General features: G+C 43.0%; 1 protein-coding gene across 1 annotated transcript in view; it reads left to right on the top strand.

The window, feature by feature from the left end:
- The first annotated feature begins 3,695 nt into the window (after window positions 1–3,695).
- The window catches only part of PCP4 (Purkinje cell protein 4), a 61,619-nt gene continuing 44,195 nt past the window's right edge, over window positions 3,696–21,119 (top strand). Inside the window, exon 1 of the mRNA XM_017880694.1 lies at window positions 3,696–3,884. Coding sequence (XP_017736183.1) covers window positions 3,876–3,884 — 9 coding nt within the window. The 5' untranslated portion in view covers window positions 3,696–3,875. The remainder of the gene's footprint in view (window positions 3,885–21,119) is intronic.

Genomic DNA, 21,119 nt, shown 5'->3' with positions numbered 1-21,119 from the left:
GACTCCGTTCCAAGGAGGATGACCACCTTCTTCGTCTGTGCTGGATTAAAACAGCGCTATGTCTGCAAAGGCGAGGAAATGAGGCAGAAGTTAGGTTCATTTTCAAAGTCCCCACACCCCCAGAAACTATACACAAATGATGCATTTGGTATGAAAGTCTGATGAAAGGCCCTAGGTCATTAATATATAGTGTCCCTATAAATAATCTCAAAGACAACTTGGGCCAACTCTGCCCCTTCAGGCAGGATCACGCTTCCAAGATGAAAATAATCTGTCCTTATTATATATATACATTTCCATAAATTATAGAACCACATGTCTGTATTTTAATTCAGCCAGGCTGAAGTTTTCCCCAAGATCTAATATATGAAGCTATAGATCTAATTCTTCTGAAGTTCCTTCAAAATTTATTTCCCAGCTCAATATATTTCACATATGTTTTTGCTTAGGTTGGCAGACACAAGGCTTGAATACTTCTATATTATCAGTGGAGAAAATCAGACACTGAGCAATGGAGCAACATCACCAAGGTCATATAGAAAATGATTTCTCACGTCCAGGATCCAAGTTCTAAGCTTCTGGTTCAGAACCCCAATGGTCACCTAACAGTGTTTGGCTAACCTGAGAAAAGTTGAATGATGGGACACGTCAAAGTATTGACATACATGTGTAAAAGTAAACCACAGCCAAGCAGGCCTGAAAAGGAGATAGAAAGGGAGAGAGTATCACTGTGTCAAGCAGCACTTCTCAAACCTGACTGCTCATCAGAACCACAGGAAAAGGTTGAAAGATTGCTCATTGACTATCCTTGTCCCTGGATATGCTATGAAGAGGTCCAGGTAATCTCTGGTGTTCTTGATCTGACAACTGGTCTTGTTGGGGTGGTACTGTCCCCCCAGGATCAATGGGGCTAGGAGATGTCGTCCCAGGGCCCATCTGTGGGAGAGGATGCAATGTGTGTTCAGGCTGGGATGCCACTTACAGCCAACGTGCTGGCACTTGAGACCTGCTGGGTTGCACACTCAGACCTGTCTTGTGTCACTGGTGAGCACTGATTTCCCAGGGCAGCTTGACCCTCCCTTTGTAGCAATACTGAACATTTACTTTGTGTTCTCTGTAACAGGACAACTCTACAGCTCACTAACAGGAGACAGTTATTTTGCTAAAGATATTCTGGGGAAATAAATAGGATGAAATTGCATGCCACAAGGCAAATCTTGAGAAAATCCCCCTTAAGGTACTTCTATTCTTTCCCTGAAATTTCTCCACGTGCTTGCGATGGTATCTGTGTTTGTTTCCGTCGTTTCCTGTGGATACGAGAACCAAGTACCAAGACTGCGTGGCTTAAACAACCGAAATGTATCCCCTGGCAGTTCTGGAGGCTGAAAGTGTGAGGTCAAGGGGCAGCAGGGCTGGTTCCTCTGAGACCTCTCTCCTTGGCTTGTAGATGCCGTCTCCTCGCTGTATCCTCACAGGGTTGTCCCTCTGCGAGTGCCTGTGCCCTAATTTATTCTTCTTATAAGGACACTGGTCCTATTGGATTAGGGCCCACCCTAGTGAACTTGTTTTAACTTAATCACCTCTTTAAAGACCTTATCTCCAAATAAGGTCACATTTTGAGATATTAAGGGTTAGGACTTGAATGTATGAATTCTGGAGGAAGGCAATCAGCTCAGACCATAACCCACCCTCTCCCCAGTAGCCTTTATGGTCCCTTGGCTGCTTCCAAATTGCTGAGTCTACCCAGCAAAGCCTTGGTCCAGCCCTGCACCTCCAATCCTGCCCCTCTACTTGGAGCCTCAGCACTAACTGCTGTGTCTCCAAGCCCAGGCTGCTGCAGCCCTTGATGTGTCTTTGTGTTGTTAGAAAATGCAGGTCTGCTCCAGAGCCAGCCAGCGGAGCACAGGCTGATTCTCCACGTCCCCTCTGCACAGCCTGGAGGACCACAGCAGGGACCCCGTGGAGGCTGCCCCTGGGAGGCCCCTTCTACACCTCCAGGCTGTGGGGGCTCCAGCCCCCAACAGGACAGGAGTGCCCTGGGGAGGGTGTAGTTTTGCCCCTGAGAAATCACAGGTGTCTCCTAGTATAGCTAAGCAAGCCCCCTTCTTCCAATCTGTCGATCTGTCATACATCGCAGATGACACTATCATACATCGCAGATGACACTCCAGTTCCTCACCCTGCCCTCCTTCTCCTCCTCTCCCACTACTAACTACCTGGGCAACCCTAAAGGCATCCCGCGTGGGCCTTCCCAAGCATGGCATTGGGGGGGCAAGGAGGAGAAGGGGAGTGAGAGGAGAAGGAGGATGCTGCCTTTATTAGTTTGCAAATGATTTGTGAGGTCAGGATACGTAAATAAATAATTTATATACATATAAAAGTAAAAGAATATAACACATGTATTTATATATATATATGTAAATAAAATGTTCATTTCTGTTGCTCTGTGAAATATAGGTTATTTTATAATAACTCATGTATCAAACTTCCCACTGGAGCGGGACTTGTCTACAGACGGGGCCCCATGTGAAGTGGCTGGAAGTTAAGGACACTGGTTCCCATGAGAAGCCACAGTAGAGTCTCTGTCTTGCTGCCTGGTGTTCCCACGGTGTGGATGAGAGGGTGCTGACCAGCTGGTGCTCCTGGCCAAGGCCTCTGAGGGCATTCTGTGCTCGCCGGTGCCCATTGCGGGGCGCATGGCCTTCTGCTTGCTGTCCAAGGTGGACCTGAGGATGTGGTCACATCGGTGACCTGGGCATGTAGTGAGGGCAGTCCAGGTCAGAGGATGTGGGGCTGCTGAGCTGAGGAGAGAGGATTGATAGGCTGGAGTCTGGTGGCCTGCTCTGCACAGGGAAATGAGGAGCGCTGGGGACGAGTCACAAGATGCTTCAGTCTACTCGCCAGACCCGCCAAGTCCTGTACCAGGACTGGCAGAGTAACAGATGTGAATGTGCCTTCAGTCTGTACGACGCCTTTTCCGGACAGTTGAGGGCCCACTCTGACGCTTTGAAGACTCTTCAGAGTGTCACGATGTTGGGACTGAACAAAGGATGGAACCTCTTCCCAGAAAGGTGGAACGGGGCTAAGGCAAGGAGACCTTTCACCAGGTCAGGGCCAATGCCCAGGCTCCTTCCTGGCCCCGCTGTTGTTGTGAGGAGTGCACATCAGTAAGGCTGCTGGAGCCACTCTCCTCCCTTGTAGAAGTCGTGGGGACCGAACCCCATGTCCCAGTCCATCTGCTTTTGTCCTTCCAGCTCAGGGTACAAGCAGGGCCACAGATTTGGGATGGGGGAGAGAGAGCAGAGATATTAAAGTCCTTGGGCTGAGTTTTGTGTTATAAAGGGCAAGGGAAACACAACTCCTGGGAAAACCTGGAGCTGCGTGAGCGGGTCCGCAGGTGTTTGCAGAACTCCTTTTCCCTTAGAAAAACAATCCTTCCCACTGACGTTTGAAAGGTATTTTTCATGCATGTAAATCTTGCACTCATTGAAAACGCACAATGGCATCCCTGTGATGATCTTTGAAACTTTAAATTTTACTTTTTTTTTTTTTTTTTTTAAAGAAACAGGGTCTCTCTCTGCTGCCCAGCTGGAGTGTATTACTTTTTAAAGAAATCAAGCAATTCCTTCCATCCCTGGCGGAATTTGGAGCAGTGACCGAACGTGCCGTTCTCTTTTTCACCACTAGGTGGCCCTTGCTGCTCTCAGATGCCGGCCAGGCTTGCAGACAGGTGAATGCATTTCATTGGCTCCAGGGAGGCGTGATGCCACCGGGCAGCTCTTTTTAAGAGAAAAGCCAGAACCGGTGGAGCGGCGACCCCTGAGCAGTGTTCTCTGTGCTGAGCGGCGGGACTGAGCTGTTGAGTGAGAGCCAACATGAGTGAGGTGAGCGATGCTTCGACCTGTAGAGGGAAACAGGATTGAGAAGGGACCTCGGTTGAAGGATTAGTGTCAGGAAATGTGAGGGGCTTAGCAGTGCTGAGGAACAAATTAATCCTGTAATTCTTTGCTTGGAGGACTGACAGGACTGATCTCTTGGTTTGAATGGTCAGTACAGAAATTGGTTAAGTTTGCAACTTTTACAATTAACCTGAGGAAGAGAAAGGGATGCCTTGTTTGCTTCTGATTGAATTGTGACTTTGAAAAGTGCTTTGGGTTTTAGAGCTCAGAAGAGAAAGCCAATTGTTTTATTCTCTTATGAAGATGTGTATCTTTGCCTGATTCCCGCGGTGGCACCTTTCAGAATGTGAGTGGGCAGGTGGTCTTCTGGTGAACGCAAGCCTTAGAAGGGAAGGGGACAAGGTGGGGAAAGGGCTGGCCGATGGGTGGCATTTCATGGCCCGGTTGTACAAACTATCTCTGCAGTTAATCAGAGCACCAGGGAAAGAAATGCAAACAGTAGTAGGAGCTGGGAAACATCCGTGTGTATAGATCTGTGGCTCTGAGACCGGAGGCGGCCCTGGCAGAAGGGGAGCTACAATTTTGCAAATCCAAAGTCACTTCTCTAAATATGTTTATACAGAATGTGTTTTGTTGGGGCCAACTGAGAGCACGTTTGTTTTTTAAAAATCATCTTCTCCTTTTTTCTCATCTAGGAAGCAGATTAGTGGTGGTACAACACCATTCTCTAATTCAGCTCAATAACCGAGCCAAATGCATTTTCATTTCCTCTTGGTTGGCACTTAAATAATTACTTTTAAAGATCTTTTATCTTCTCTGTCTTTTTCTGACAGATGGATGATTCTTTTCTTGGAAGTCTAGGGTAAAATTAACAACTTCAGAAATAAAATGCCTCCTCCCTGCTTTTATCTCTCTGATGGGTGATTTTTGATGTAAACATGACAAGAAGAAGAGCAAAGCACTATAAAACTTAGAAATGGGGTTTGGGGCAGAGCCAAGGGTTTGAGGCAGGGAGAGACCGACTGTGGGGTGGAAGGTGGGAATTCTCCCACCACCACCAACAACGGTACCTATGACACTAGCTAACACTTGCCTAATGGTCTGTGTGCCGACAGTGTCAGGCTCTCTCTACACCTGTCATCTTCTTTGAACCTCTCAACAACGCTGTGCAGTGGGCACCATTATTATTCCCAATTGACAGATGAGGACACCGAGGCACAGAGATGGGAGCTAAGTGGCTCGAGGTTACCAGCTAATGAACAATAGAGCCAAGACTTAGGCTGATTCAATGCTGGGTAGTTGACTGCCAGGTGAATCTTGATGTCTAAATGTGTATGGAATTTGCTGAACAGCGGGGATGCCAGAGGTTGGAGGGGAAGAGGAGAGGTGAGGAGAAAGAAAGAAGTTGAGGCTCTGAAATAGAGATGGAATGATGAGGATGAGACCTCCATTTCCCACAGGCTAGGGGGAGGGGCTTTCTGCTGGACTCTACAGATATTTCAGAAGCTCCTGCGTCCACATCAGCTCACCTTGCTTAAAACAAGAAGGGATGGCTGCGTGGAATGGCTTTTCTTCATATACAACTTATTCAAAAAGAGTTTCCTATAGAAGAAGGACTTAGAAAGCAGCACAGCACTGAGGGGTGGCCTCTTGGGTCAAGTCAGCTACCCTGGGATTCTGGCTCAGTCATGCCGTCTCTTGCTGAGGCTCTTGGCCAGCAAAGTGCTCATGAGCTCTCCAGGATGCTCAGCTCTGCTGGGCTCACTCAACTGTGCAGGTCTCCAAGGAGAGAGCATGTGTTCCAGAGCGCACCTGTGATTAGGGTCTCAGCCTGGTTCCTGCTGAACATGTAATCAGGGCAGCTCTGTAGTCACTGCCCTGCCCTGGTACTTATCAGACACATTATAGGTTCTTACAAGAGCCCTTGCCTTAGTTCCTTTAATGTGGATAAAAGCACACAAGAGGCACATCCCACTTTTCTGCCTCCCCTTGCTGCTCACAAAACCCCTCCCAGCTTCCTGCGCCTCATCCTCCCTCCTGCCCTCTTCTCCCCCTCACATCACATGAGGCCCCCTCCCTCTGACCACCAGCGTGGCCACCGCTCCTGGCTGATCTCCACGTTCCTGGGCGTGTGCTCCTTGGAGGGCAGGAATTTGTCCTTTGACTAAACCTCAAATCTGCTTAAAATATTTAATAAAGTGGAACAGAAGCTCCTTTCTGGGTAGAGAACTGGATTCCCCCTTCACGGCACCTCTCAAGGGGTTTCTTTGGTTGGATGAATTAAATGTGGCTTCTAGTTTTAATAACTCTCAGGTGGAAATAGCTTTCAGATCATCATTTACTTGTGTGTGTGACTAATTACCAAAGAAAGCCAGAGCAATGGAATTTGCCAGACTTTCCTTGACCTTAGGATTGATTGGGGTCTGGTGGGCAATAGTGCCTGCTGCAGCGCCAGGGCTGAGTGCCTGCTGTAGAGACTCCGGAGCTCATTAGCTGCTTACCCGGGCCAGTGGACGAGCCTGCTGGGTGGAGAGGACCCCAAAGTGTCATATAATCCCCAGGGTCTGCTCTGCACTTCCAGGCCTCCCCATCTTTAAGGGAAAGATGGAGGGACAAAGGGAGCCTCGAACTGGCTTTAATTAAACTGGGCAGCTTTACAACAGGACATCTTCTTTATTTCCTGTAACAACACTTTTTAGGGGAAATGACATGCGATAGAAAAGAACAGCTCAGGAAAGTAAAGTCCAAATTTAGGGTAATGTGAGAGAGAGGAGGTGGTTAGTGGGGGTGTCTGATTTACATTTCGATATTAAAATATGTCAGATGTGCCTGGAGCAATCTATGAGATGAATTGGAAGAGAATGTAGCAGGGATCAGAATGCAGGCTGAAGTCTATCAGCTGGATTCGAAATCCTAACCATCACAGCCTCAGTTTACAAGGTGCATTCTTTCTCCCTCGTCGTACTCACCCAGGCACAGGAAAAATGATTACCTTTCTTTAGTCACTTAATAGAGCTTTTGAAAAAAGGGTTCCTGCAATAATGACAGTCAGTCCCATGTTCTCCTTTAGGTGTCTATTTTTAAGTTGCTTTTCAAAAGAACTCATTTAGGAGAGCCGGGGGCAAGGTTGGAAAGCATAAGGACGAACATCTGGAGCGTGAATTTGAAAACGTGACACCCTTGGCCTGTTTAGGGTGCGGGTTGGAGATGTTCCAGGTCACATAATCAAATGACAGCTATTAATTGGACTCAAGACCCCTTTGGGAAAAGCCTCTTTGTAACCCCGAGTTTCACGGTCATGGGCTGGGCTCTTTTCTTTCTTTGGCGTGGACAGGAAAGTGCAACTCAGTGCCAGGCCCGTGGCTCTTTCTTTCGTGCAGACATTGGCCGCAGCAAAAGACGATGCCCATCAAAGGCATGGTTTGACCAACACCAAGGACATTGAAGGGCAAATCTTTAGATACGCATGTCTGTTCTTAGCACCCAAACAGAATCAATGTCAAATTTAATGCATACGTTAAAACGTACAATAATCTCTAAAGGAAGAAGAAAGCTGTAAATGGCATTTTTCTTGAGATTGCAAACGGGAGGCTTACATGCAGTTAACTTGTGAGGTGAAGGCATAGAATAAACATGAATTTTAAAAAAAATGTTTTGCCACTGATTTAAAAATATCATACAACAGTGGTTTGGGGCTTACATAGTTGACTATCATGGTTACCCAGTGGAGGTACTAATGTTAAAATGAAACAGAGCCTAAGAAGAGAAAGATTACAGCTTTGAGCTTCTTATGATGTAAGAGTAAACTCAAACAGATGCTAATGGGTGGGTGATTAGATTTGTAAGGAGCTGTGTGTTTTAGACCAGTTGTTAAGCACAGATTCTGAGGGTGACTGCGTAAAATGTGGGTTTTGCAAATGGTCTGGAAAACCCAGCAACAGAAGGTCAAATGACAATCCAACTTGTTAAGTAATTATAACCCCATTTGAGAGTGCTCCTGCAGCAAAGACTCTGACAGATCAAGCAAGATCGGTTTTGGTTTTGTTGGACAACACTATGAAAGATACTCTTTCCTCTGATTGGGGATATTAAGTCCACAGAGTCACCAGTTACAAGTTGGGTTTGAAGTTCAACTTTTCCTAATAGAGGAGAGGTCAAAATTAAGCAGGAACATTTGATTCGTGGGGCTGATGATTGTAAAGAGTTGCCGTAAAACTTGTTTCCCCAATCATGCATTTTATGAAGAAATGCTGTAGGGTTAAAAAGTCTCAGGTTTTCCCTTTTGAATTTTAAGAATGACACAATGCAAGATGTATATTTTTTTTTTCAAAAAGAAAATAAACGACTCACTATAGATTTTATTAAAGGTTTAGTGAAGTAGTGTGATCAAGATGAAAAGAAAACATGTGGTTTTGTAATGGAAATTTTCTTAAACCGATGATGAACACATTCTTTGTGTTATTTATTTATTTATTTAGTTAGTTAGTTAGTTATTTTTGTGAGACAGAGTCTCGCTCTGTAGCCCAGGCTGGAGTGCAGCGGTGTGATCTCGGCTCACTGCAACCTCTGCCTCCCAGGTTCAAGCGATTCTCCTGTCTCAGCCTCACGAGCAGCTGGGACTACAGGTGCCCACCACCATGCCCAGTTAATTTTTGTATTTTTAGTAGAGAAGGAGTTTCACCCTATTGGTCCGACTGGTCTCAAACTGCTGACCTCAGGTGATCTGCCCACCTCGGCCTCCCAAAGTGCTGGGGTTACAGGTGTGAGCCACCGCGCCTGGCCTGTGTTACTTTTTAAAATTTCTGTTTTCTACTCTAAGGGCTTCATTAGAGATGTGATTGGGGGAAGGCATTCACAATTTGTCTGTGATCCTTCTGTTCTTTGACCACTGGGCACATTGAACTATTTGGACACACAAATAATATCGGGACTAAGCCTGGGGCTTTTCATTAATTTAGAATGACTTTCTAGAAAGGTCTTCATACTGGGATAAAAGAAGAATTTTAGGGAATGCATGCATACAGGTTTATGTTATACTGAATGATATTTTTATGAAACACAACATTAAAAACCATGCTGTTAAAGTGTTATAGGCTGCATAGTATTGATTAGAAGCATCCTAGACTGTGAACTTCCCAACAGGGACAATTTTATGTCGTTTACAAGCCTGACTGCTGATTTGGCACTTGGTAAATGCCCAGTTACTGAATGAATACATAAGTTTTGGGATGTGGATTTATCAGTTGCTGTAATCAATAGGCCAGGCATTCTCTTTTCTAAATGTTGAGGCTTGTGATTGGGATGTATTTGGAAAAGATGTATTCCATCTTTTGTTCTTTACTCTTGGTTTGAAACCCGTGTTTGCTATTTAAATCCTTTAATGTGGGAAATGTGTGCATTGTTATATATGCAACACAAGTGCTCTCATGACCGTAAAAGAAAACGAGAAAAAGTAAGAAGAATCTCAACAGAAGGAACTCTTGGCATTTGGGGAAATGTCAGGGAAAATATGGGAACTGAGCGAGGGACGTACAATTCTAATATCCCGTGTTTCTGTGTTGTCTCCATTGAGACTAACTCACTTCAGATAAGCTCAATGAAATTCAAACAAAAGAGACTAGCCAGAGAGTCAGAGCCTGTGAATCCCTTGGAAAATGGTTTGCTGTATTGAGACAGAAAACCAATTTAACTGTGATTACAAGCGAACAAGGGAGAATTCTAAGCAGACCCGTAATGATATAGGCCCTAGTGCCCAGTCTCCATCAGCCCAGTTGTAAACTCTGGCATATTGTTGAAGGTAAAATATATCTAGCACGTGGAAAGCAAGTTGCATATTATTGCAAGTAAATAGTTTAATTATCACCTAAAATTAATTCTTAATAGCATACTCGTAATATTAATTAAAATAAATAATTGATAGTTGAATATTTAAATATTTTAGTAAATTTATATTTGAAATAGGAATATATGCAAATTTATATGCAAAAAGGGATGGATTCAAATTTCTCGGGGAGTTCGAAACTGAATTGCACGTCCATATCCCTGTGTGATTAATCTGATAGGATCTCTGCTTTTCAAAATTCAAAAGGGAAAACCTGATACTTTTTAAACGCACAGCATTTCTTCATAAAATGCATGATTGGGGAAACAAGTGTTACGGCAACTCTTTACAATCATCAGCCCCGGGAAACACATGTTCCTGCTTCATTTTGACCTCTTCTCTATTAGGAAAAGTTGAACTTCAAACCCAAATTGTAACTGGTGACTCTGTGGACTTAATATCCCCAATTAGAGGAAAGAGTATATTTCATGGTGTTTTCCAACAAAACCAAAACCGATCTTGCTTGATCTGGCAGAGTCTTTGCCGCAGGTGCACCCTATCATCCTCAGGAATAAACTATTTGCCATTCTTCTTCCCATCTTTCAAATGAGGTGCCATATGAACAATGAATACAGAAACGTTTTCCCATCACCTGGGCGCAGGTGCTTTTGGGGTATAGATATGGGGATGTTCGATAACGGATTGTTTTGTGCCACAAACAAAGCAAGCTTGCCACGGTCATCAATGGCTCAAACCTATAAACGCCAGATTCATGTTGGGATCATTCTACACGAACAATTTAGCTTAAGCCACCCATTCCAGGCATGGGTCTGCTTGTATATTGTTTATGCCTCATGAAGAGCTGTAAATTTATGCTTCAGAATCTCGCTGAATTTACTGCTCATTCCATTTCTGAAAGGGAAACACTTGGCCCATATTTATGACATTGCCAGTAGAAAAAGCAATCACCCACTAAATGCCATTATTTTATATTTTACTCTTAACCCGCCATTTTGTAAATAAAAGGAAAACAAATTAGACTCATAAAGCAGGAAGGTAATCATCCACAAATTGAACATTTTCAGGGCAAGGAAGCAAAAGCTGTGAACTGTTCCAACCATTCAAATAAGGCAATTTTCCTCACAAAGGAGCTAGAATAGAGAGCAGGGGAGTCCCTCTCTTCAAGGTTTCTGCCCTCCATTTTAGGACAGTCTTGGACTTGGATGAGACTACACCATCTCCAGCCATACACGAGTCAGACCTCTGCCTCATAGTTCGAAAGACAACTTGTGAATGTTAAATATTATTTGTGACGATTTGATAGCAAATTGGGATCCAGATTGGCTTGAGATCACACTATTCCTGGTATAACAATCCAAGTCTGTGGTACAGTGTCATGACAAAAGACACAGTCATCTGTTCCCATAGCACCACACCTGTGGTTTGGTCAATAATCGAATGAAGTAATGGTTATTTTAATTTTATACGACCTCTGAAAAGGGACTCCAGAAGTTGACAGGACCCATTAACATGTGTCTTAATCAAATAAGAGTAAAAATATAACAAGGAAACACAAGAGGGAGAAATAATATAATTTCTTCCTTTATTTCCAAAATCTTAAAATATGTATATATAAGCATCTGTCCATCAGGTGGCTAAGTTCTAGTATTTTTTTAAAAAGCTAGTTAAAAGATTACACCTGCTTTAAAATGTATGATTCTTATGTACAGTAGTTTCCCCTTGTCTTCAGACGCTCAGTGGATGGCTGAAAGCGTGGGTGGTACCGAATCCTATGCATGCTATGCTTTTTCCATATGGTGATAACTAGAAGTGTTACTAAGTGGCTACTGGCAGGTAGTGTGGACAGTGTGGATACGTTGGACAAATGAATGTTTCATGTCCTCAGACAGCAAGCGGTTTCATAATGCTACTCAGTACAGAGTGCAATTTGCAACTTATGAATTATTTATTTCTGGGATTTTTCCATCCAACATTTTTGGACTGTGGTTAACAGCAGGTAACTGAAACCTCAGAAAGTGAAACCAAGGAAGATTAAGGGGGAACTACTGTATGCAATTTCTTTATTAAATAATAGCCACTCTTTCATTAGGAGTTGTTAGAAAAATATCATTTTTTTTTTCATGAGCTCAGCAAAATGATCAATTGTATTTAGGGTTTTCTTTCTCACATTGTAAATTTTCTCACAGATTTTTTTTTTTTTTTTTGGTATGCAGACAAATCTCTGATGCAATGAATGGGTCAAATTTCGAGCTGAGTGTGGCTGTGTGACAGCATTCTAGGTGCTCGTCTCCTCATCTCTGAAGGGTGACAGCATACACACAGACACTGGCGCTGCCACAAACCTGCCCATGTCCAAGACGGGCAATGGTGTGGAGTCTTCCTTTACAGATCTTATCTCTGCATCTTCTAGAGAGTTTTAGATAGAAATAGCAAGAAGCAAAACTTCAAATCATTATGCCATAGTGACATCTTCTCCTTAAAACAATGAAGGGTGACTTGACGTGATTTGGTCCTCTTGCCTTCTGTGACTTTCCACAGTTGTCATTGCTCTAACAACAACTGTCTGTTTTAACATACCAATGTTCTGAGAACTATCTTCTCAATCTTCCTGAAGATCCATAACAGAACGGAATAGTGTCCACAATGATTATGCATATCAATATTCCGAAGTTTTTGATAGTGTACCCTAATAGGAAAAAAATTTGACCGTGTATACACAACACATTTGTATTGATTTTACAATTATGTATACATGCTAATATGCTAATATAGTAAGAGTTAATTGTTAAAGGAAGGGTATGGAAATCTAATTCCAGTAGACTTTTTGGTAACTGTACTTCTTTTTGAGTCTGATTTGATGGCTGAGGTTTTTAAGCTTGTATTGGTGCCCATGAAGGCATCCTAAGAATAGAAGGTTTAGTCAGTGTTTCTATTGTTTCCTTGGTGTTTGTGCTGGTGGTGTTTGTGCTGGTGGTGTCAGTATTATTTTCAGTCTATGATTTTATGCAGAATTTTCAATTGTGATAAGACATATACAATTTACTATTTTAACCACTTTTAAGTGTACAGTTCAGCAGTATTAATTATATTTACACTGCGAAACATGTCCACAGAACTTTCTCATCTTTCAAAGCCAAGACTCTGCACCCATTCAACAACCACTCTCCACTACCCCGCCCCTATCCTCTGGCAAACCCATTCTATTTCTTACCTCTATCAGTTTGACTACTTTAGTCACCTCATATGCATGAAATCGTACAGTATTTGTCTTTTTGAGACTGGCTTGTTTTACTTCGTATAATGTCTTCAAGGTTCATCTAGGTTGCGGCCTGTGACTATATAGGAAATTTTAAAAGCCACTTACCTACTGCAGGAAGATTAGTTTAGTTAAAGGTAGATTGTGTAATCTATAAATCCTCTTAACAGAACACAAGGAACTGCAATGCATCACGTGATGATATGCTGAGAACAAGTCAACAGGCAGTGCGTCTGGGACAATCTCCAGTTGTGGCACTCCTACTCTTTCCTACCCACCAAGTGATGATGTCAGTATCAATCCAGATATTAGCTATTAATGAAACCTAAGTTTTAAATTGATCTTAGATCCTACACAAATATAAATAGAAATCCTAAAGAAGTCTTCTTAACCATGAGTGTTTGTGACAGTGAAGTACCTTACAACCCTAGAGGTGCCGTTGACACTGTAGTCTGTGCCAACAGCACCTCTTGGAGTTGTGCTGTGAACAACCTATGCCACTGAACATGGTGGTTCTGCCCTTCCTTGAGTTGACATCAGCCTGCTTAAGGACTGTTGACCTTGAGAAAGACTGTCAATTTTTATAGTTCCACTTAGAATTCAGGGAATCAGAGAAGGGCATTGCTGCCATTTCATTCAAAGTGGTCATTTTAAAATAGGGGACTGAGTGTCCAACAATGAATCTTGTGCAAAATCACAGACCTTTTTGAGAGAAAGCCTAAGTTTCTCTTCCACATTTTCCATCCTATTCCATTTCTCATTTTCTGGATACAACCCAATTTCTTTTAAACCTGTGCAAATTCCACTTAGGGTTTGCACAAGTAATTTATTAAATTAAAATTGTCCTGAATATTTTTATTAGCCTTGAGTAAAAAAAGAATAGCTGCAGAAATCTTGACAAGGCCATTTTTTTCTTCATCAGGTCTTCCACTCTACTTCTAGGGATTCCAGCTTCCACCCTGACACCCCCAGCCTCCCATCCCATCACACACGGATAAGCTGAGAAATGTTCATAATGCTACCCTGTGGAATGTTTCATTAAGACCCTTATTGGACATGGTGGCTCACTCCTGTAATCCCAGCACTTTGGGAGGCCCAGGCGGGAGGACTGATTAAGCCCAGGAGTTAGAGACCAGCCTGGGCAATATGACAAAACCCCATCTCTACCAAAAATTAAAAAAAAAAAAAGTAGCCGGGTGTGGTGGTACATTCCTGTAGTCCCCGCTACTCAGGAGGCTGAGATGGGAGGATGGTTTGAGCCCAGGAGGTGGAGGTTGCAGTGAGCCATGATCATGGACAACAGAGCCAGATCCTGCCTCAAAACAAAAACAAACACAAAAACAAAACAATCAAAGAAACAAGACCGTTGTTGGCAAAGTTTTCTTTTCTTTTTCTGGTAGTGTTCTTGACTTTGAGGTTATACCAATCACCTTCAAGCCTTGCTTACTCTCTAGGGCTCTGTTTGAATGAGAAAGAGCATTCTGAACCCTAACATATACCATTTTAGAAAACGTTTTCCAGAAAATGGTGGCCCTTTTATGGCCAAAACCATTGCATATATAATCAGTTATCACACATTTTGTAGTCACATTTCTTTTTTTCTTCTAGATTGTGATGAGAGAGAGAGAAAAAGTCTTCTATACCATTTCATCTTCCCAGCGCTGTATCATTGAACTCACATTGGAGATGGAGAATCAATAAGGCGTGGTCCTTACCCCTTAAAGAACTTGTAGGGGGAGACAGAATCACATAAAATTATAACTCTACTCTGGTGTCCATGAAGAGCTACAGGCCTATTCTCTGTATAAAGCAAGTGCCAGGATGTATGGGTTAATTTGCCATTGCTCACGGCTGGGAAGGAGAGGAAAGGAGATGCCAGTGGTAACCTTCCCAAAGCAGCCAGGGCTTACAGAAGTAGGGGCTCAGCACACATTGAAGAATAGCACTACGACAGCACTCTGCGAATCTTAGAAGTCATACATTTTAGAGCCATGTGAGAATTTAGCAATCTTCAACTCATTGTGCGGATACATGTCCATTATGATACTGTTGTTAATTCTGAACTCCTGCCTGGTGATAAAAATTGCTTTAGACATGTTGGACATTTTCTCACCCATGTCAATGAATATTCGGGCTGTATGGACTTGTTGCATCTTTCTTTAAAAGTGAAAAGTCTCCTGTATATTGGAAAGAGATTAATGAGGACAGTCAATTACATTTTTGAAAGTGCACATTTTGGTTGGTTATAAAATGTATATGTTCCTATTGTGAGAACTGTGTGCATGGATTTAGGTATGTCTGTAATTTCCCTTTGTGAGAGTATCTATCCGTGCTTGCTCATGGTAGAGTATTATTGCACTCTGTATCTCAGAACTTCTAGTGGCTTATTAACCAATATATTATTGTCTTCTATTTGAAGCTTGTTCAGGGAGTGGGCTCAACCCTATATTTATAACTCTGTTCTCACATATGCTTAAGTCCTGTCAAAATATCTAGATAATACTGTGCCACATCTCAAATATCATTTCTGGAAACGTTCGACACTTCAGAAATGTGGGGTATTTTACCTCTTCTTGAATAAAATTTTCTTTTCTTTATTTCTTTTTTTTTTTTTTGCAACTGAGTTTCACTCTTTTTGCCCAGGCTGGAGTGCAATGGCATGATCTCAGCTCACTGGAAACTCCACCTCCTGGGTTCAAGTGATCCTCCTGTCTCAGCCTCCCGAGTAGCTGGGATTACAGGTGCTCACCACCACGCCCAGTTAACTTTGTAATTTTAGTAGAGATGGAGTTTCACCATGTTGGCCAGGCCGGTCTCAAACTCCTAACCTCAAAAGATCTGCCTGCCTTGGCCTCCCAAAGAGCTGGGATTATAGGCATTAAACCACCATGCCCAGCCAAGAAAATTTCTTAAAATAGATGTAGCAATTTGTCAAACACCTCCACCAAATACCTCCTTCAAGTTCATAGTTATTTTTCATCCAGATTCCATCTTTGCCATCTTTAAAAATGATTCATTTCATTTTTCAGGCACTATTCTATGAATTTCCATGTCATCACTTTTGCTGAGTTCTTGCTGGGAGCCAGAATTGGCTGAAATTCCTAAGAGAGTTCCCCCACAGTTGCATTTTGGATGAGGATTTCGAATTTTCACATGACAAAATATAAATGCCTCCAAATGTACTCCAGAGGTACAAGCAGTGGCGTTGGAGGCCCCTTCTCTGGCTCCTTAATGTCCCGTTAGTATTACAGCAAGGAAAAGAGATACGGGCTGAAGAGTCAGGCAGATCCTGGCAGAAATGAGGCCATTTAAAAACACACCACAGTTCTGTAACCCTCCCTCCTGGCCCCCTCTGCCTTCAACCTCGTTTGAGGTAACGTAGCTCAGCATTGGGACATCCATAAAAGTCTGTGACAGGGAGTAGGGCAGGACCAGTGACACAATTTGTGGGCCCAATGAAAAATCGGTATGATGCCCCTTGTTAAACATTGATTAGAATTTGAAGATGGAGACAGCAACATATCAGACCAAGCCACGGCCCTTCCGAGAGTGGGCCCTTTGGACCGCACGGGTCACTCTCCAATAAGGCCAGTCCTGGGTCAAAATGAGAAGCATCCCAATTGCTTTTAATGAAAAAAAAAAAAAAAAAAAAAAAAAAAAAAGGCAGAGCTGAAGAAACATAATTCCATTATCTTTGCAATGTCTGGAGCCATATATATATATATATATATATGTATATGTGTGTATTTTTAAAAGCCATATTAATGCTAAACTCTGTGTGCACATGTCCTTGAGTTCTGATTCCAACTGTCTTTACTGAGTGTTGGTTGTTTATCCAGGTGAAAGCATCTACTGGCCAGTTTTGTACCAAGTATTTTTCTCTCAAGTCTTTGGTCCTCACTTCCTCTTCTTGAGTATGTCCAGAGGGAACAGAATGCAGATGTACGAGGCTTTTTCAATGAAAGAGACAGTTTTGCAAACAGGGCTTTGGAAATAGATCTACCTTAGTAATTCCAGGATCAATATGTGCAGATAGGAAGTAATTTGGTGGTGTGAGCTTTGGCCATTTGTAAGTGCTTTGTCTCTGGAAAACAATGTTTAAATTGGAATTGGATTTTATTTTACAGTCAGTTAAATCCTTCTGGATTTCAAAGGAATTTGAAACAAAATATGGAACAAATATCTACTATGAAGGAGGCACAGCTGTTAGGCTGAGTTGGTTGTTGGTAGTGTGCATTTTTTTTATGGGGAAAGTAGAATTTTCACTTCTGCAGAGAGCAGCTGATCAAATGGCCTACATAACTTTTACCTGTCTTCTTATCTGAGTCTCAATCATTTCTTGGGCTGTGACAGCTGATTTAGGACAAAACATTCCCTTTTTCCAAAAGTATACAACCTCAGGCTTCTACTGTTTTCTGAAGCTATTTTGTTCTAGTTGAATGTTGGGGAAAAAAGCCTGGCTATTTGTTTATTATTACACCAAAAAAGAAAATCTCCATCTTCTGAAGCTTGGGACACTCACTGTTGGAGAAACATGTTTAGCAGCACACAGTGCCAAATGAACTACACATCTGCATTCCATCGCAAGAAGTCATTGCAGGAACAGTGGCAGCAGCCTCCATAGGAAGAGAGTTTGCATGGGAGTCTAGGAAGCCATTTAAACACCTGAAAAACACGTTGAGACACATGGACAGAGTGACTTATGAAGCAAGAACTGTTTTCACGGTCCCCGAGTCCTGTCCTCACAGATGCATGAAACGTACATCTGCGGTTCTGACATCACAGCGGACACGGGACCCTGAGTGATGCATTATTGAGTTCCCTGACAATGTGAAATGCATTTGTCCCTCTTTTCCCTAAAATGGCCCACCTATTTTCAAATGCAGAGTCTTGTGCGATGTCATACATTTCCACAATGTTGCTTTAAAATAAGAAAGGGCAGGAAACATGATTCCAAGTCTGCAACCAGATGGACTGAGGCGTAACACGTCTGCATTGTTGACGGCAGAAAGGAGGCGTCCAAGTCAGGTTTTCCATCTTCCAAGCCAATCTTTCCCCCTCTAGACCAGAAGGATGAAATGGCAAATGCTCAGACTACCAAGTCAATCTGCCCAGACTCCAATTCCATTCCCTGACCCCCTCACGTAGCTGTAACAAGCTTGGGCATATTCCTAAGCCTCTCCGTGTCTCAAGTTTTCTCTCCATCCAGTTGGGATAAAGGTAGTAGCCACCTCATAGTAGGCTTGTTTCCATGAAAGTGTTTAGCTGTTGTTACTGTGACTGAAAAAACACAGCTGCTTGCATTTGCAGACAGAGCCTTGTGCCTTGGTGCAAAGAAAGGAAAACATCTTTGCCGAACTTGGAGGTGTCATCTATTCGCTCAGCTCTAAATAGGGTCTTCTCTTGGATAACAGTGGGTTTGGCCTGTGTCCTTTCTTTCTCACACGTTTTTGTTCACTTGATGAGGATGCTGAGTGCAGCAGTACATTATGCTTGGCTCAACCGTGGCAGAGTCAGTGTGGCCATGATGAGAGATCTTTCAGGATGGATGACTGCTAAGGGACTGGCAGGGCAAGAGTCTCCCAGCTATTGTGACAATTCATTCTGTGGTCTTTGGTCATTCTTTGGCTTTTATCTGAGTACACCTGGCATGGCATTTTACCAGCTGTATTGGGGAGGACTGGGGGAATGGAAAGCTGGCATTACTGCTGAAAGCAAAGAAAAGATGCGTCTTTCTCTGTGGCCAGTTTTTGTAATCCAGGAAGACCCCATGTGAGTTTTCTGACTTCATGTCATCTTCCCTAGCCTTTGAAGTATAAAATTGCTAGAAGAACCACATCATCCTCGGAGGGACAGACAAGCGTCCTTAGTGTTCTTGAAATGATTACATCGTCAGTTTCATTTAGTTCTAGAAGACTGGTCCTGCCTGTTGGTTTTTCCCCTAATCATCTGTATAAGAAAGACTTGCCCTTAAATGGGTGAGTTACAGGCACAGCTCAGTTTCTGTCATTACACTGATCTTTCATTGACAGTTTTCCACCCTCTGTTACTCTTGGCATCTGGCTGGTCAAGCCATAACTTCTAGGGATGGGAAGAGAAATTGAATCTCTTCTCTTCTTCTCTGTACTGTTTCAATCTGGCACCTTCTACATAGACTGTGAGAATATAACCTTGTAATAAACATTGGGGTCTCTTTGCCTTTGTCCAAGAGCCCACTGTTGTTGTTTTTGTTGTTGTTGTTGTTTCTAATTACAGCAGGTGCTCTGGCTAGCATCTGGCTCATATGCCAGCCGTCTTTATTCTGAGACTAATCTAAGGATTCAACACAAATTCAGGAAGGCAATAAAAGAAGTGGGGTGGATGGAGAAGCATTTCTTTTGGTGCAGTTCAGATGCAGAAGGTGGTAGACCCCCACATTTATGCATTGTCCTAGCACCCTACAGATCCATGGGGCTTCCAACGGTGGCTTGGTGGGGTGGGGCTGGGGGCATGTGAATTTGGTTGTAGCTGGAATAAATGGAGGTGCTTGTATGTTGATTCCTGTGCCCTTTGATCCAACCTCTGGCTTGGGGAGAGGCTGCTGATTGGGGCAGATGCACACACCTTGTGACAGGGCCACTGGGTTCTCCTGGTTTTCCATCCACATTTCTTCTTTGTCATCAGCGTACCCTTCTCCTGTATCTTCCCTTTCTGGAAAAAATATGAGCTGTGATTTGTATGAAACACACAAAATGCATCCGTCGGAATCAGAGATCCAGGAAACTTCAGCTGAAATGAACAACTTAATAATATTCACAGGTAGAGCCTGCATCCTTTCGTGAGAAAAATGACACAAATATTAGTATTCTTTGTTTGGAGTCTCTTAACATTCATTTGAGGTACATATTTCCTGTATTTCATTTTATTTTAATTCACCATGAAAAAGAAACTGGTCAGATAAAGAAGCCGAGGCTTTGAGGAGTGGAATCATTTATTTGTGGTGATTCAGCCATATTTACTCCTAGTCTTTCAACTGTGAGCTCAATGCACTTTTTTCATTACCTTCACTATATTGCAAGCTCAATACAATGGGGGAAAAAAGGAGAAACATCTCTTCTTAAGCCTGTTTTACCATTATTTTGCTCTCTGATTTTTCTTAGAGACCAGATCCATGCAACATGAGCATTTTAATCTCATTTAGTTCTCACACATTAAAGAGGTGGGTATACTGTTATTGTCATTTAATAAAAACAGACACTGAGGCTCAGAGAAGTCAAGTGACCTGAAATGGGCCACACAGCTGCTGGGGGCCAGGGCTGGGATTACCTGGGTAGTAGGATTCCAGCACACTTATTTTTGAGGTTAAGTTTATTAAGGTGTAATTTACATGTGGTAAAATCTACCCCTTTTAGTTATATGTTTGGTGAGTTTTGACACATAGGCACGTTTTTTTTTTTTTTTTTTTTTTTTTTTTTTTTTTTTTTTTTTTTTTTTTTTTTTTTTTTTTTTTTTTTTTTTTTTTTGAGACGTAATTTCTTTCTTGTTACCCAGGCTGGAGTGCAAAGGTGCGATCTTGGCTCACTGCAACCTCCACCTCCCGGATTCAAGTGATTCTCCTGCCTCAGCCTCCAGGTAGCTGGGATTACAGGCATGCAACACCACACCCAGCTAATTTTGTATTTTCAGTAGAGTCGGGGTTTCACCATGTTGGTCAGGCTGTTCTCAAACTCCCCACCTCAAGTGATCCGCCTGCCTCAGCCTCCCAAAGCACTGGGATGACAGGAGTGAGCCACCACACCCAGCTGACACATATGCAGTCTTGTAATTGAGATATAGACTATTCTGGCCAGGCATGGTGGCTCCTACCTGTAATCCCAGCACTTTGAAAAGCTGAGGCAGGCAGGTCACCTGAGGTCAGGAGTTCGAGACCAGCCTGGCCAACATGGCAAAACGTTGTCTCTACTAAAAATATGAAAGTTAGCTGGGCGTGGTGGCATGTGCCTGTAATCCCAGCTACTTGGGAGCCTGAGACAGGACAATTGCTTGAACCCAAGGAGGCAGAGGTTGCGGTGAGTGGAGATCGCGCCACTGCACTCCAGGCTGGGTGACAGAGGAGACTCCGTCAAAAAAAAAAAAAAAAGAA

The sequence above is a fragment of the Rhinopithecus bieti genome, unplaced genomic scaffold (assembly GCF_001698545.2).
Source record: "Rhinopithecus bieti isolate Rb0 unplaced genomic scaffold, ASM169854v2 scaffold_12151, whole genome shotgun sequence".
Taxonomy (NCBI): Eukaryota; Metazoa; Chordata; class Mammalia; order Primates; family Cercopithecidae; genus Rhinopithecus; species Rhinopithecus bieti.
Note: the sequence above shows the minus strand (reverse complement) of the source record. Positions and strands in the feature narration are given on the sequence as shown.